We start from the raw sequence: 15,840 nt of genomic DNA, 5'->3' as shown, positions 1-15,840 counted from the left end.
TCAAAGGGGGAAATACCACCTATTAGAGCCAAGGGTGTACTTCCTTTTTCCACATGTGAAATTTGCATTTATTATTATTTAAATGATACAATGGACGACAAAATGTAAATGTTTCATGATATTTGTTATATTATATCACCTTTATCTAGCAATATTGTTGAAATGAAGATCAAATAGCTGTATGTTGAAATATGTTGAAAAAGTCAAAACATTTCATGGGGTGTACTTACTTTTTCACGTGACTGTATCTCCCACAACTCCCGTCGGCCCTCCCGCTTTTCTCCTCTTCATTGCTTTTATCGCTTCCTCAACTTCCTTCTCGGTTATCTTCTCTGCCGGTCCTAAAACTGGGTTACTCTCTATGTTTCCATCCCATTCATTCTCTGCATTCAACAGTATTTCCATATATCTCTTCCCTCTTCCTTTAATTCCATCTGTGTCCACAACGATTTGTCCCACTTCATCCTTCAAGCAACTCACCCCCATCACATCACACCTCTCTTTTGCTATCTGCTTTGCAATCCTGAATACCGCTCTCTGACCCTCTTCCAAATCCAAGCGTTCTCCGAACATTTTCCTGCTTGCCTCCTGCGCCTTTGCTACCACTTTCTTTGCAGCCTTCTTGGCTGCCTTATAACTTTCATGCTCTTCTTTTTCTGCCCCCGTACCCTTCGCCTTCTGCCTCTCCTTGAACTTCTTCCTCTTCTCGTCAATCTTCTTTCCAACTTCATCATCCCACCACCATGTTTCCGAGTGCCTCGGTGGTCCTTTTGTCCATCCACATACCTCACCAACGGCTCCCAGCAGACTATCTTTCATTGACATCCAACCACTTTCAAGCTCAACCACATCATCCTCTACCATACTCAGCCTCTCTTTTAATGCCTCCCTCACTGTCACCTCTTTCAACCTCCACACCTTCATTCTCGGTTGGTACTTCACCCGCCGAGCTCTCCTCGCACCTTTCAACCTTATGTCGCAGACAACCAAGTGGTGCTGTGAAACAGCCTCCTCCCCCGGGATCACCTTTGTGTCCCGGAGGTGCCCCCTATCTCGCCTACGCACCATCAGGTAGTCAACGGTTGTCGTCGACCCACCTGACGTGTATGTAACAAGCTTATTATCCTCTTTCTGGAACTGAGTATTACAAATCAACAAATCAGCTCCATCAGCAAACTCCAAAATCCTTTCACCTTCTCCATTTCTCACACCATATCCGTAACCCCCATGAACTCCCTCAAAACCGTCCATACTCCTTCCCACATGTCCATTTAGGTCTCCTCCTACCACAACAACTTCCTCATCTTTCACGTTTTCCATCAGCTTCTCTATTGCACACCAGAACTTGTCCTTCTCTTCATCGCTCCGACCAACCTGCGGAGCATATCCCGAGATGACGTTCACCAAGAGCTTTCCAATCATCATTTTCACTATCGTCAACCTTTCACTCACTCTCATCACACTCACCACACTGTCTACAAACTCCTCAGAAAACAGGACACCAACACCATTCACGCCTTCTGGGCACCCTTACCACACAAACTTGTATTTCTGTCCCTGCCTGCCCTTCACCATTCTCACACCACTTCCCTTCCATCTCGTCTCCTGCACACAACATATGTCCACTCTTCTTCTGACCAATACTTCCACCACTTCTCCTGATCTCCCTGTCATTGTCCCTACATTCCATGTCCCAAAATTCAGAAACCGATCTCCACGTTGGGCATCAGACTTCTCGTCATCATAAATGGAGTGATTTCCACCCTTGCTTCGATCGGGTTCCCCACCTTGAGTTTTGACGAGAATAGCGACTAACTGTATAAGACAACAAATGCCTAATGGGCTGGTAAACCTGGCTTACTGGATTACTTGATTACTTTGTGCTTATTTAAGTAATTTTGATGATTTCCTGGGTGCCTTAAACCTAGGTATACACACTGAAAATATCTCTCTAGGTTGACTACTATTCGACAGAGCCATTTTAGTGGATCAGGATGTCACCTTGGGATGCCATCTTGGACTTGTCAATAAATAATTAACTGATAGTAATTTTGTTGATTCAATTGGATTCCTTGGGCCCTAAAACCTAGGGTTAGACACCAAAACCACCTTTCTAGGTTGAATAATAATTGAGATATGGCCATTTTAAGCTCCCTGCGGCCATCTTGGACGCCATCTTGAAAATGACCCCTTTCCGGAAGTCAGATGTTACTAGATTTTTAGTATGTTATTTAGCATGCCCAATGGTACCAGAATCCATTGAAAAACCTTTTGTATCAATTTATTTGGGGTTTAACCATACATTGACCCCTCTAATAGCTGTATGTTGAAATATGTTGAAAAAGTCAAAACTTTACATGGGGTGTATTTACTTTTTCACGTGACTGTAGATTATTTGACAATCCTTGGAAAGGAAATGTGCACAACTTTTACGAGGACGATCTACACTAACACCTCTCCTCAAATTGAATGTCTGTGATATTAACGTGCCTTTTCAGGCTTCTTAACAATGTATTGAGAAATTACTTATTTCCCTTTGTCATGTGGAATGATCTTCACAGGGGCACCTTTCGAGCTGATGAAGAAGTTCTTCTGCATCTGTTGCTCTCAAAGCTTCACGGTTCCAGCCGATTTGCAAGCACACATGGAATGCCACCAAAAGGTTTCCAGTGAGAAAAGTTACAAATGCAGCGATTGTCCCTATATCACTTGTCACAAAAAGTATTTGATGAAACATATGCGCATACACACTGGGGAGAAGCCGTATTCCTGCAGTGTGTGCGACAAGCGATTCAGTCAGTCGTCGAATTGTCAGAAACACATGCGGGTTCATACGGGAGAGCGCCCTTACACGTGCACCGTTTGCGCGAAGACCTTCACGGATTCGTCCGGTCTTCAACAGCATACACGGATCCACACGGGAGAAAAGCCCTATATCTGCACTGTGTGTAATAAAGGATTCAGTTTTTCATCGAGCTGCAAGAAGCACATGAGAATTCATACGGGAAAGCTCCCGTACACGTGCACGGTTTGCGCAAGGAGCTTCTCCGATTCTTCAACCCTTCAACAGCACACACGGATCCACACGGGGGAAAAGCCGTATGCATGCAGTGTGTGCGGCAAGGGATTCAGATCCTCGTCGCAATGTCAGAATCACTTGCGAGTTCATACGAGGGAGCGGCCATATGCTTGCATGGTTTGTGGAAAGACATTCGCCGACCCATCGACTCTTCGGAAGCACAAACTGATTCACACGGGGGAGAAGCCATATTCCTGCAGTGTTTGTTTTAAGGAATTCCGTCAGTTATCGCACTGTCAAAACCACATGCGAATTCACATGGCCTAGTGTCTCTTCATGCACAGTGTGTAAGAAAATGTTCTTTGATTCCTCAATGGTTGCAACATCATGCACTGGAGAGCACCCTCACCTGTGCATATTCCGTTTTAAGCCTGAGGAGAGAGACTCCTTGTAGTTTAGACCAGCCTGAGAAGATGGTGGATGGAATGCACTTTTCCTTGAGGGTCAGTGAGACACCTGGGCTTTTAATTTATTAATTTTTTTCAACATTTTTGTCAAAACTTTCCAGAAGCTTGGAGTCTCAATGATTACTGCTGCTGCTTTTCGTCAGATATTAACCCACAACTTGTGGGATCGCATGGATGGACACTCCATATATTTAATACAACACATATCCTCAAAAATTCACCAAGATAGAAACTTCTAAACCTATAAGGTATTTGCCACTCGTTTGTGGAGGATTTCATGGTCACCAACACTCATGAAGCTCCTGGACAGCATCGCCGAGCTTCAAAACTGACAGACCCAAAACAGCCTGTTTGTAATTCTTCTTCTTCTGCTTCTTCTTCTTCTGTTCGAACAGCCTAACTCGAAATTGGTTTAAGCTCAGTCGTTGGATTAAACACGAATCCGCTGCATTTAACAGTGGAAAGATCCATGACTACTCAAATTTTTCCTAACTTTAAAGGATTCCACAAAGTCGGCACAGCTGCACCCCTACACTTGGGACAGTGAAGGGCCAAGAGGGGTGGGCGGGATAATGCATGCAAATTAGCCTGGTGGGGGCAGGCCCACTGTGACACAATTGGCCGCGAGGACGAATCACACCTATATGGGTGTAGTTACCAGTGGAATATTACGTAGAACTACAGTCCGACAACAGAAATCCATTTTCAAGTTTGTCTCCTTTACATCTGACTACGGTTTAGTCTTTATTACCTCCGCCACCGAAGGTGGTTGGAGGTTATGTTTTCACCCCTGTCTGTCTGTGAACAAGATATCTCCAAAATTTGCGGATGGATTTGGACGAAATTTGGCAGAGAGGTAGTGTATGTGACAAGGACGAAATGATTACATTTTGGTGAAGATCTGGATTCGGATCCGGCTACTAGAATTTTAAAAGTGATTATTCAGCAAAGGGAAATAGGGCCAAAAACGAAATATAGCAGGATATCTCAAAATGTTGTGGACGGATTTGTATGAAACTTGGTGGAGAGGTTGTGTGTGTGTGACAAGGACGAATCGATTTGATTTTGGTGAAGATCTGAATATGGATTCGAATACTTGAATTATTTAATTTATAAGTGATTCTTCACCATTGAGAGATTGGGCTAAAACCGATATATAGCACGATGTCTCAAAACCTTATGGACAAGTTATGACTAAACCTGGTGGACAAGTTGGTCAGGTGACAAGAACAAGCCGATTAGATTTTGGTTCAGGTCCGAATCCAGATCCGGCCTATAAGTGGGATACGAAACATAAACTATTCAGCCTGGCGGAGGTATGCACTCTACCGAGTGCCGTTCTAGTATCGTATGTGTTCCTCTGTTTGTATTCAACCGGAATATTTGATGATAAGATATTTAATAGTGCAATCAAAGAAAACATTTTCCGCATGTAAATCCTTTAAACTTACACAAAAAGTACAGCACAAGTAATTTTTTTATTATTATTATGCAAAAGTATCTATGGATGGACAGGGAACGACTATTATTTAAAGAAATATATGGGGATGGTTCCACATTATAATTTATTTTGACCATCCCTACCTTGTTTGCATTATTTTTGGCAAATCATGACCTGGTATCCTATTTATCATGTTGAGTTGTCCATAGAATCCTAAAGGTGTAGTCCTACCTATAATAATATATTTATAAGCTTCTCCATAAGCCTTAGATACCGAAGAAGACAACAAACAAACAGTGTAACAATCTCTTTATTGTTTTGACTCTCTTTGGATGCAATCCTCATATCTGATAGCTCCCTTCTCGTTTTCCGTTTGTCTCGATCAAATACAAGTTTCTTGTTTTACGTAGGGGAGGATGGTTAGTTTTGTAGAAGCACTTTGCTCGTCTTATTCCGTGTCGTTTGCTCGTCTCAGTTCACAACTGAGCTTCTTTTTTGCCTTCCCTGTTGAAAATTACCGGTAATTTTGCAGAATAATTTATATGAAGATTCTTTCTTTTCTTTCTCACTTTCTTACCAAAGCTTATAATGGTGCAACAAAATTATATCAGATTGAGCAATCTTATTATAATTCACCAAATGGCCGTCTGTCCGTCCGTTCCCAGGTACCGCAAAAACGGCTGAACCGATCGCAACGATATTTTGGGTGGGTACTCCTCGGACCCCTGGAGTAAAATAGGCTATAATGTTTTTCCAATTTTCCAGTTTTCCCAAACACAATGGAATAATTTTTACCAATATGAACAGTGATGTGGCTTTTATTGAAATTCTACAAATACTGTTTAGATTTTGATGACTTGCGTGTGATATGATTTGACGGATGTTTATATAAATCGTTTAAAATATAAAAAAAGCCTTCAATTTCTGACATTTTGCCTTTTCATTTGGGCCTCCCAATTGAAGCCCCGCCCACAGGGCGGGTACCGTTGCTAGTCGAATATAATGGACCATAGCCAGTCTTGTTTGTGAAGGCATGTGTCGATCTGCATCGGCGGACAGCTGGACCAATGGAAGGAATTGACACAACATTGATCGAGGCAGGCTAGCCGCCATGGGATGCAAGGTGAAGCTGACATTACGGGCGTTAACTCTCCATGCCCTTTTGCTCCGACGAAGGGTGAATGCCTGAAACATCAGCTTACCGTATCATAACTCGATCAACGCCCTGTTTATCTCATACATTCAGCAAGAATGGAGCCTGGTGTTGGCTTTGCGGTTGGAGTGCTGGCTTGGGATCCTAGGATCCCGAGTTTGAATCCCGGGCAGTCGTTCAATTAACGCCAGGGGGGTTGACTCAGCCTGTCATCCTTCCGAGGTCGGCACATTGAGTACCAGCTCACTGGTAATTGGGGCACTGCATCAGTGGCACAAAAAAACGCACTTCCAGAGAAATGATGCAAACCAGCAGCCACAGGTTGCATGCAAAACAACAACATGCAGCAAGAATACAACAACACAACAACATGCATTAATAATAAAAATACATTTATTTTATATAGCGCTTTTCAAGAAGCCCAAAAATGTGAAGGCCATTTTCCCTGCTAGAGCGGGGGTTAGCCTTGCGGTCCCCATGACGATCTTCTCCATTTTGCCCTATTTTCTGCATCTCTCCTTGTTAACCCCCTTGCCCGCATTTCTTCTTCCACCATCTTCAGCCAAGTCTTTCTCGGTCTTCCCCGTCCTCTACTTCCTTCCACATTCATTTCCATCACTTTTCTCAACCAGTCACTTTCATCCTTCCTCAACACATGACCAAACCATCTCAAACTGTTTCTCTTCACAGCATCCATCACAGACTCTATTCCCATCATCTTTCGCAATTCATCATTTGTCTTCCTCTCTCTCAACGATACTCCACATATCCACCGAACCATTCACATTTCCACCCTTTCCAGCCTTCGTTGCTGCTCTATGCTCATTACCCATGTCTCGCTCCCATAAATCATAACACTTCTCACACATGCCGCACACACCTTTCCCTTCAGCTTCAACGACACTCCCCTCCTCATCAGCACGCCACTCAGTTCCCGAAACTTCTTCCATGCACATCTCACTCCAGCAACCGTTGCCGAGTCTGATCCACCTTCTCCATTCAACATGTCTCCGAGGTAGCAAAATGTTTTCACACCTTCCAGGTTCACGCCGTCTCCAGGATCCAACTCAACATTTCCTCCATCTGCAGCTCCCTCTGTGCACACCTCACATTTGAATGTAGCTGCCACACTGGTTAATGACCCTCTCAGACCACTACATTTTTGATGAACCCTCTCAGACCACGACATTTTTGATGAACCCACTCTCAGCGCACATTGTACATTGAATGGAGTTCACTCCGACACCCTTCCTGCGCAAAGCACATGGCCACTTCCCAGTTCTTTCCACCTCATCACATGCTTTACCACTTGCCATCACCTTCGTCTTTCCGATATTCACCTTCAGACCTTTTTTCTCCATACATTCCTTCCACTTGTTCATCTTTTCCTTCAGTCCATCCATACCGTCCGCAATCAACACCAGATCAACTGCAACTGCATGCAACAACTCCCATGGTAAACCCTCCTTTACGTTCTGAGCCAGCACCTCCCTCACAGCTACAAATAGTAGTGGACTTAGTACCGACCCCTGATGCACTCCCACCTTCACCTCAAACTCACCACTGTTCCCGTCCTTCGTCCTCACTGCTGTGCGCCCTCTTTTGTACATTGCCATCACTATTCTGATCAACCATTCCTCCACTCCTAACTTCCTCAATGCCCATGTCAATACTTCACGTGGAACCCGATCGAATGCTTTCTCCAGATCAACAAACCCAAGAAACAACTTCTTCCTCTTCTCCATGTACTTCTCCTGCAACTGCCTCACAATAAAAAGCGCGTCTGTCATTCCTCTTCCTGGCATAAATCCAAACTGCATTTCATCGATCTTCACTTTCTTCCTATCCCCCTCTCCAACACCCTTTCCAATACCTTCATTCCATGCTCCAATAACTTTATCGCTCGATATGAGCCACAGTCCGGAGGGTCACCTTTCCCCTTGTATAGAGGGACGAGGGTACTCAGTTCCCACTCCACTGGAATGCGGCGTTCTTTAAACACTAGATTACAGATCTCTGTCATTCTCTTCACGCCCCAACTTCCTGCTGCCTTCAACATATCTCCCACAACTCTCGTCGGCCCTCCCGCTTTTCTACTCTTCATTGCTTTTATCGCTTCCTCAACTTCCTTCTCAGTTATCTTCTCTGCCGGTCCTAAAACTGGGTTACTCTCTATGTTGCCATCCCATTCATTCTCTGCATTCAACAGCATTTCCATATATCTTTTCCATCTTCCTTTAATTCCATCTGTGTCCACAACGATTTGTCCCACTTCATCTTTCAAGCAACTCACCCCCATCACATCACACCTCTCTTTCGCTATCTGCTTTGCAATCCTGAATACCGCTCTCTGACCCTTTTCCGAATCCAAGCGTTCTCCGAACATTTTCCTACATGCCTCCTGCGCCTTTGCTCCCTCTTTCTCTGCAGCCTTCTTGGCTGCCTTATAACTTTCATGCTCTGCTTTTTCTGCTCCCGTACCCTTCGCCTTCTGCCACTCCTTGAACTTCTTCCTCTTCTAGTCAATCCTCTTTCCAACTTCATCATCCCACCACCATGTTTCCGAGTGCCTCGGTGGTCCTTTTGTCCATCCACATACCTCACCAACAGCTCCCAACAGACTATCTTTCATTGACTTCCAACCACTTTCAAGCTCAACCACATCATCCTCTACCCTGCTCAGCCTCTCTTTTAATGCCTCCCTTACTGTCACCTCTTTCAACCTCCACACCTTCATTCTCGGTTGGTACTTCACCCGCCGAGCTCTCCTCATACCTTTCACCCTTATGTCGCAGACAACCAAGTGGTGCTGTGAAACAGCCTCCTCCCCCGGGATCACCTTTGTGTCCCGGAGGTGTCCCCTATCTCGCCTACCCACCATCAGGTAGTCAACGGTTGTCGTCGACCCACCTGACGTGTATGTAACAAGCTTATTAATCCTCTTTCTGGAACTGAGTATTACAAATCAACAAATCAGCTCCATCAGCAAACTCCAAAATCCTTTCACCTTCTCCATTTCTCACACCATATCCGTAACCCCCATGAACTCCCTCAAAACCGTCAGTACTCCTTCCCACATGTCCATTTAGGTCTCCTCCTACCACAACAACTTCCTCATCTTTCACGTTTTCCATCAGCTTCTCGATGGCACACCAGAACTTGTCCTTCTCTTCATCGCTCCGACCAACCTGCGGAGCATATCCCGAGATGACGTTCACCAAGAGCTTTCCAATCATCATTTTCACCATCATCAACCTGTCACTCACTCTTGTCACACTCACGACATATATATAATCAAAAGAAATTAAATAATTTACGCACGTAGCTACAAGACGATCTCTCTTTTATTTTCAGACAAGCTTTCAGGCCAAATAGGCCTTCTTCTCGGTCTTCCTCGAGTTCAACGAAAGTAGGGTTGGGAACTTGTTGTCGTTGAGGAAGGCTGAGAAGAAGGTCCTCTTTTTCTGGTAAAATTTCCTCTGTCAAAATTTAATGAAAAAAATAACAAAAGTTTTGATACAAAAAATAAAAATAAAAAAATGGCCAGAGTATAATGTTAAAAAGTTTTTTTTTTTTTCCTTTACTTGTTCTTTCACTGCATCGGTATTGTTCAAACGATTATTTCATGCTCATGGAAGATTTTGTACCTATGATAAGTAGATTTTGTATCTATGATAAGTAGGACAAAGACACTTGGAAATGGTGGACAAATCTTTACAGTATGTGGGATTTGAACCAAGGATTCCAGCGTCATAAACCACGGACTCATGCGGGAATACCAAACGGGACAACCCAAACGATTCCATTTCATGGGTTTATCTCTGATGTCCGGCCAATGACAGGATCGAGGCAAAAAGACGGACATTGGATGAGCAGAAAAGTTATATCTTTAGAGTTTAGACAGAGTGAGCAGGTTTAGAGGTAATAGGAAAGGCCGTGTGTGGGAAGGGGAGACCATATGAGTTGCAAGACAAAGCCAGGACTCTAAGAGGTTCACAAGACATGGGTTTGGGATGTCTACATGTTGTGCGTGCAACATGGCAGTAATTTTGACTCCATCCGCCCCCCTCCTTTCTCACATCATCAGATGCTCAGCCACTAAGTTTAACTTCAATACTAAACAAGGTACGTGCAATGAATATTGGGAACTTGGTGAGGCAGTATTAAATTTTAAAGGGATACTATAGCTTAATGTACGATAGATGGTACGTACTATAATTAGCTGTATGGATTTGTCATGAGCTTGGGAACTTCCTGCTGCACCCAAGAGGTCCTGATGGAAGAATTGCACAAAAAACACTCTTATTGTCGATAATAATCCTTATGTTTGCTCGTGCAGCATTCCCTTTTGAGTACATGTTGTATTGCGGGATCCCAGGTACAACTCTCACGTGTGCGGTGTTGATTCTACCTTTATGTACCAATGTCGTATTCATGTGGAAGTATTTATTACGTCTCCTTATGTCCTCGTCGATTATGTAATAGATGTGCGAGCCCCTTCACACAGAAAAAACAACAAAGGGGTAACTCGAATGTATCCACAGGTTTGGAAGTAATAATAGGAAAGGCCGTGTGGGAAGGGGAGACCACACGAGTTGCAAGACAAAGCCTGGACTCTAAGAGGTTCACAAGATATGGGTTATATCGAATATATCCACAGCTGTCTTCGATTATAGAAGACCGGGATGTTTGAATCACAGGGATCACAACACAAGACCGGGATTTTGAATCAGGGATTCAATCTTGGATTAAAGAAGGCAGGGATGTTTGAATCGGGGATTCCATCTTGGATTAAAGAAGACTGGGATGTTTGAATCGGGGATTCTAGCCTGGGTTAAAGAAGACCGGGATTTTGATTCAGGGATTCAATCCTGGATTAAAGAAGACCGGGATTTTGAATCAGGGATTCAATCTTGGATTAAAGAAGACCGGGATTTTGAATCAGGGATTCAATCTTGGATTAAAGAAGACCAGGATGTTTGAATCGGGGCTTCTCGCTTGGATTAAAGAAGACCGGGATGTTTGAATCAAGGAATCCATCTTGGATTAAAGAAGGCTAGGAAACAAGATTGAGGGGGTTGGGTGAGGGGGATAAATTGATGTTGGGATTTAATAGAGGTCCTTTCAATAATTATAAATGAGAATGAATGGATGAATGTTTTTGCCATGATGCTCGGGGCTAAGGGAGAATGGATACATCCAGTCATCGAAGGTGCACATCTTGGATACAGGAATAGTAAGGTCTGAGATTCTTTTGAAACTCCAAGAGTAGATGGTGCGTGCAATAGTTTGTCAGGAAGAATTTTAAAAGCAAAGACAATCGATCAGTTAAAAAAGTGATGAAATATTTAGATGAAGTGGGATTGAACAGGTAGGCGTTGCTGCACACACCTGTGCTGGGCTGCTTGTGTGTACCGTCATCATGTTTGCCTTTGCCCCCTTTGCCCCCCACTTCTAATTTCCCTCTGCTCTTTTCTGACGTTCCATTTCCACCAATAATTTCTCACATTTTATGCAAAGGAAACGTGTCGTTATTGGGATGTTAATTGTTTCTTACATCATTACACTTGTCAAGTGGCATTGTGTTTTTAGCACTATAATCTTGGAGTACATGTGTATTATAGTGTTTGAGTGAAAAATATGCTACGGGATCGATGGGCAGAATCGCCTTCTCTGTATTTGACGTTCAAATTATCTATCATTCCTGTATAAAGCGGCTTGATGAACCTTGAGATGGTGTATAAACAAATCTGGTTAATGTGCTGTGTTGTCTTTTCTATTCATTCATGGAAAACGAGCCTGTGCTTTCCTTCATTTAGAACACAATATGAACTAGATTACTAGAACTGAACTCTTCGACGTCACGACGTCGACCGATATGCCTCCGCCTATATTTATTACATCATTGTAATACTTGTATTTAATCAGTTCATGTTTACATCATTATACATACCTGTACCAAGTTTTAATTTAAATCCCTTCAGCTGTTCACAAGTTATCACATTTTTGCCTAACATGACCTCTGACCGTTAACCTCTTTATGCCATAATCCAATCAGTTCACCTTTGCGTCATATATACTTGTACCAAATTTGCTCAAAATCCCACCACTTGTTCACAAGTTGGCATGGCAACATAAATTTTCCTTAACATGACCTTTGACCTCTTGACCCCAAAATCTAATTTAAATTTTTTACATCATTATACATACTTGTACCAAGTTTGAATTTGATCCCTACAGTTGTTGTCAAGTTGTATGCCTATTACAGACTGTGACCTTTGACATCTTGACCCCAAAATCGAATAAGTTCATCTTTGCATCATAATACATACCTGTACCAACTTTGGTCAGAACCCATCACTGGTTCACAAGTTATCGTGGTTACAGAAATGTTACCTAGCATGACCTCTGACCTATGACCTCGTGACCCCAAAATCGAATCGGTTCATCTTTACCTCATTATACATACCTGCACCAAGTTTGACTAAGATCCCTTCAGCCGTTCTTAAGTTATCATGGGTAACTAAATAATTGTAACTTAACATAACCTCTGACCTTTGACCTCTTATTGACCCCAAAATCGAATCGGTTTATCTTTGCATAATCATATATAATTATACCAAGTTTGGTGAAAATCCCATGACTGGTTCACAAGTTATGTCGTAGCACAAGTTTGACCTCACTGGATGTCTGACATTTTACATTTGACCTCTTGACATCAAAATCTAATCAGGTCATCTTTGCATCATAATACATACTTGTCCCAACTTTGGTCAGAATCTCATCGCTGGTTCACAAGCTATCGCGGTAACGAAAACCTATCACGGATGGCCGGCTGGACGGACAACCTGAAAACATAATTCTTAAGGCGACTTGGTCGATGGAGGATAAAAAGCAAATAATTAAAGGCCAAAAATCTCCAGCAGTGGTTTGTGGCAGTGTGAGGAAAGATGTCTACTGCTGCTGTTGTTGTTGTTGTTGTTGTTTATGGCCCTAAACAGTTCACTTGCACAAGCCCGTGGCATGGAGACAGCTGATCAATCTCGCAGGAGCGACCCAGAGATCTCCCACATCCAGGATGGTGTACCCATGCTTTCCCGAAGTCAGGGCCATGACAGAGTGAGAGAGAGAGTGAGAGAGAGAGAGAGAGAAGAGGAAGAAGAAGAAGAGAAGAGACACGAGGAAAAGGGCCGGTCCATGGGGATTGGGGACCGATTGGCACTCTGACCGTGACTGCGCTGCCCTGACGAATCTGGGCAGCAGGGAAGAATGGGGAATATTTGGCCCCCGACTTGCATTGGGGGGTACAAGCACCACGAAGAGGCATCCCCGATAGTTGTTGTTATCTACTGTTGAGTTATACTCTGGCCTGTCTGGGATAAATCTGTAGAGTTGGTCCTGGCATGCCTTACCAAATACCAGGACATGGCCCACATCTTCGCTCAAGGAGACGTCCAAACTCTTAAATTAATCGTGATGCACAAGAGAAATGCGCATTTAATCCACCAAAATGTTTCTGCAAATCTCCGCAATACTTGTCTGCATTTTAGAATCGTTAAACGATGGGTGTCGGTTTTCTGGAATGAAACTCATTCAGGCAGGCCTTGCGCTGGACAATGTCACTTGTTAACAAACTGTTACCTTGAGGAAAGTGTCGTGGTTAAATGTAATTACAATTACTTACACCTATGGATTATCAGGCTTGGATGTATGTGAGGCCACCTTGAGGGGTCATGCCAACGTCTCGATGAAGCAGCAGGTTGCGTGGCATGGGCCCTCCCTTCCCTGCATACCAGAGGCCATTTGTCTGTTTGCAAAGGGAACCAGATGTGGGTTTTTTTAAGTGAATGTCATAAATAATCGATATAATCATTAAGTATTAAAGCACATATATTGAGTATCTTCTATAGTCTCTAAGTAAACTTGAATGAATAAACCGATTCACGTCAGCAGGTGCAGTTCCATAAATTAACGAGCACGACATTCAGTAGAGAGCATACCTCCACCTGGTTGGTCATATCACGCAATAGTGAAGAATCACTTTTAAAATTCTACTAGCCGGATCCGGATCTTCACCAAAATTGAATCGATTCTTCCTCGTCACACACACAACCTGTCCAACAAGTTTCGTCCAAATCCATCCAAAACATTTTGAGATAGCCTGCTATGTATCGTTTTGTCCCTATCTCCCAATGGTGAAGAATACTTAAAAATTAAATAATTATCATATCCAAATCCACATTCAGATCTTCGCAAAAATCAAATCGATTCTTCCTCGTGAGACACCCAACCGGTCCACCAAGTTTCGTCCAAATCAGTCCATAACTTTTTGAGACGTCCTGCTATGTATCGTTTTTGGCCCTATCTCCCAATAGTGAAGAATCACTTTTAAAAATTCTACAAGCCGGATCCGAATCCGGATCTTCATCAAAATCTAATCATTTAGTCCTTGTCACAAACGCTACATCTCTGCCGAATTTCGTCCATATCCGTCGACAACTTTTTGAGATATTTTGTTCACAAATGGACAAACAGACAGACAGGGTTGAAAATATAACCTTTGGTGGCGGAGGTAAATATACAGCGCCAGTCAGATGAAAAACATTAGACGAGCGAGGACGTGATCTGAAACAATTCCTTTTCATCTCGGACTGAGAAAATTAAATAAGCCATAATTACATGGTTTATGCTGGTAAACCAACTTCAAAGCCTTGCTGTGTAAATATATTGTCTCTACTCACAACACTGCCCGGCTGTGGTGAGGCAAGGCAGATCAGACATTTCCACAAACACACATCGCAATTCAAGAAAGTGTGACAGTCAGGAACTTTCAATGTAACAGAGCGTCACTGTGGATCTGGGGAAGGAAAGGGTGCCATGTGTACTCACAGAGGAGGGGATACTGAAATAGTGTGAAATGTATTGTTACGGTTTCCTGCCGCCCTTCCTACCCTTACCAAGGGGAGATTAAGCCCCTTGTTCTTTCTGGGCCGGTGTAACCGAGACTTGAAACGCCCCTTCCGGGCAAACGCAAGTTGGGTTTCGGGACAAGTCTCGCACGTACCTAAATACCTGCGCCGCCACGGAAGCGGGGAACCAAGCCTCGCACAAGCCACATGTAATTTGGGTACACCGAGCGGATTGCGTACCACGTGGTCCGTGCAGGACCGTTGGAGGTCCTCAACGCCAAACAGGAAATTAGAGCTGTCTCCCTTGACATTTCACGTGCCTTCGATACGGTCTGGCACCCTGCTCTGCTCACCAAACTCTCCTCCTTTGGTATCCATGGAAATGTCCATGCATGGCTGGCGGACTTCCTCTCTGGTCGTAGTCAACGTGTGGCCCTGAATGGGTTTCTCTCATCTCCTCTTCCTGTTCAGGCTGGAGTTCCCCAAGGTAGTGTTCTGGGCCCTGTGCTTTTTCTGGTCTTCATCAATGATCTCTCTGACTCTTTTGAAAATTCTCTCTATCTCTTTGCTGACGACTCTACTCTTTGTCGCTCCATTCCTCATCCCTCAGATAGGCAGTCTGCAGCCTCCTCGCTCTCTGCAGACCTGGACAAAATCACAGACTGGGCAAACAAATGGAACATGTCTTTCAATCCTGATAAATCTCACACTCTTACGATGTCTCTCCGAAAAGACCGACTGGACAACCCTCCCATCCACTTTCTGAATAATCCTCTCCAAGAAGTTCTGTCACTCAAGCTTTTGGGTCTCACTATTTGCCATGATCTTTCCTGGGAAAACCACATTTCAAA

At 43.6% G+C, this 15,840-nt stretch overlaps 1 protein-coding gene across 2 annotated transcripts in view; it reads left to right on the top strand.

Moving 5' to 3' along the window:
* Nucleotides 1-15,840, top strand: part of LOC137417071 (uncharacterized) — a 59,588-nt gene that overhangs the window by 15,703 nt on the left and 28,045 nt on the right. The window contains exon 2 of one of the 2 annotated variants that reach the window (XM_068102836.2): nt 2,562-11,842. The exons of the other annotated variant lie outside the window; for it this stretch is intronic. Coding sequence (XP_067958937.2) covers nt 2,562-3,346 — 785 coding nt within the window. The 3' untranslated portion in view covers nt 3,347-11,842. Of the gene's footprint in view, nt 1-2,561; nt 11,843-15,840 lie in introns of those variants that run through there. 2 annotated transcript variants of the gene reach the window in all.

Source organism: Myxine glutinosa, chromosome 1 (genome assembly GCF_964187855.1).
Source record: "Myxine glutinosa chromosome 1, kmMyxGlut1.1, whole genome shotgun sequence".
In the NCBI taxonomy this organism is placed as follows: Eukaryota; Metazoa; Chordata; class Myxini; order Myxiniformes; family Myxinidae; genus Myxine; species Myxine glutinosa.
Note: the sequence above shows the minus strand (reverse complement) of the source record. Positions and strands in the feature narration are given on the sequence as shown.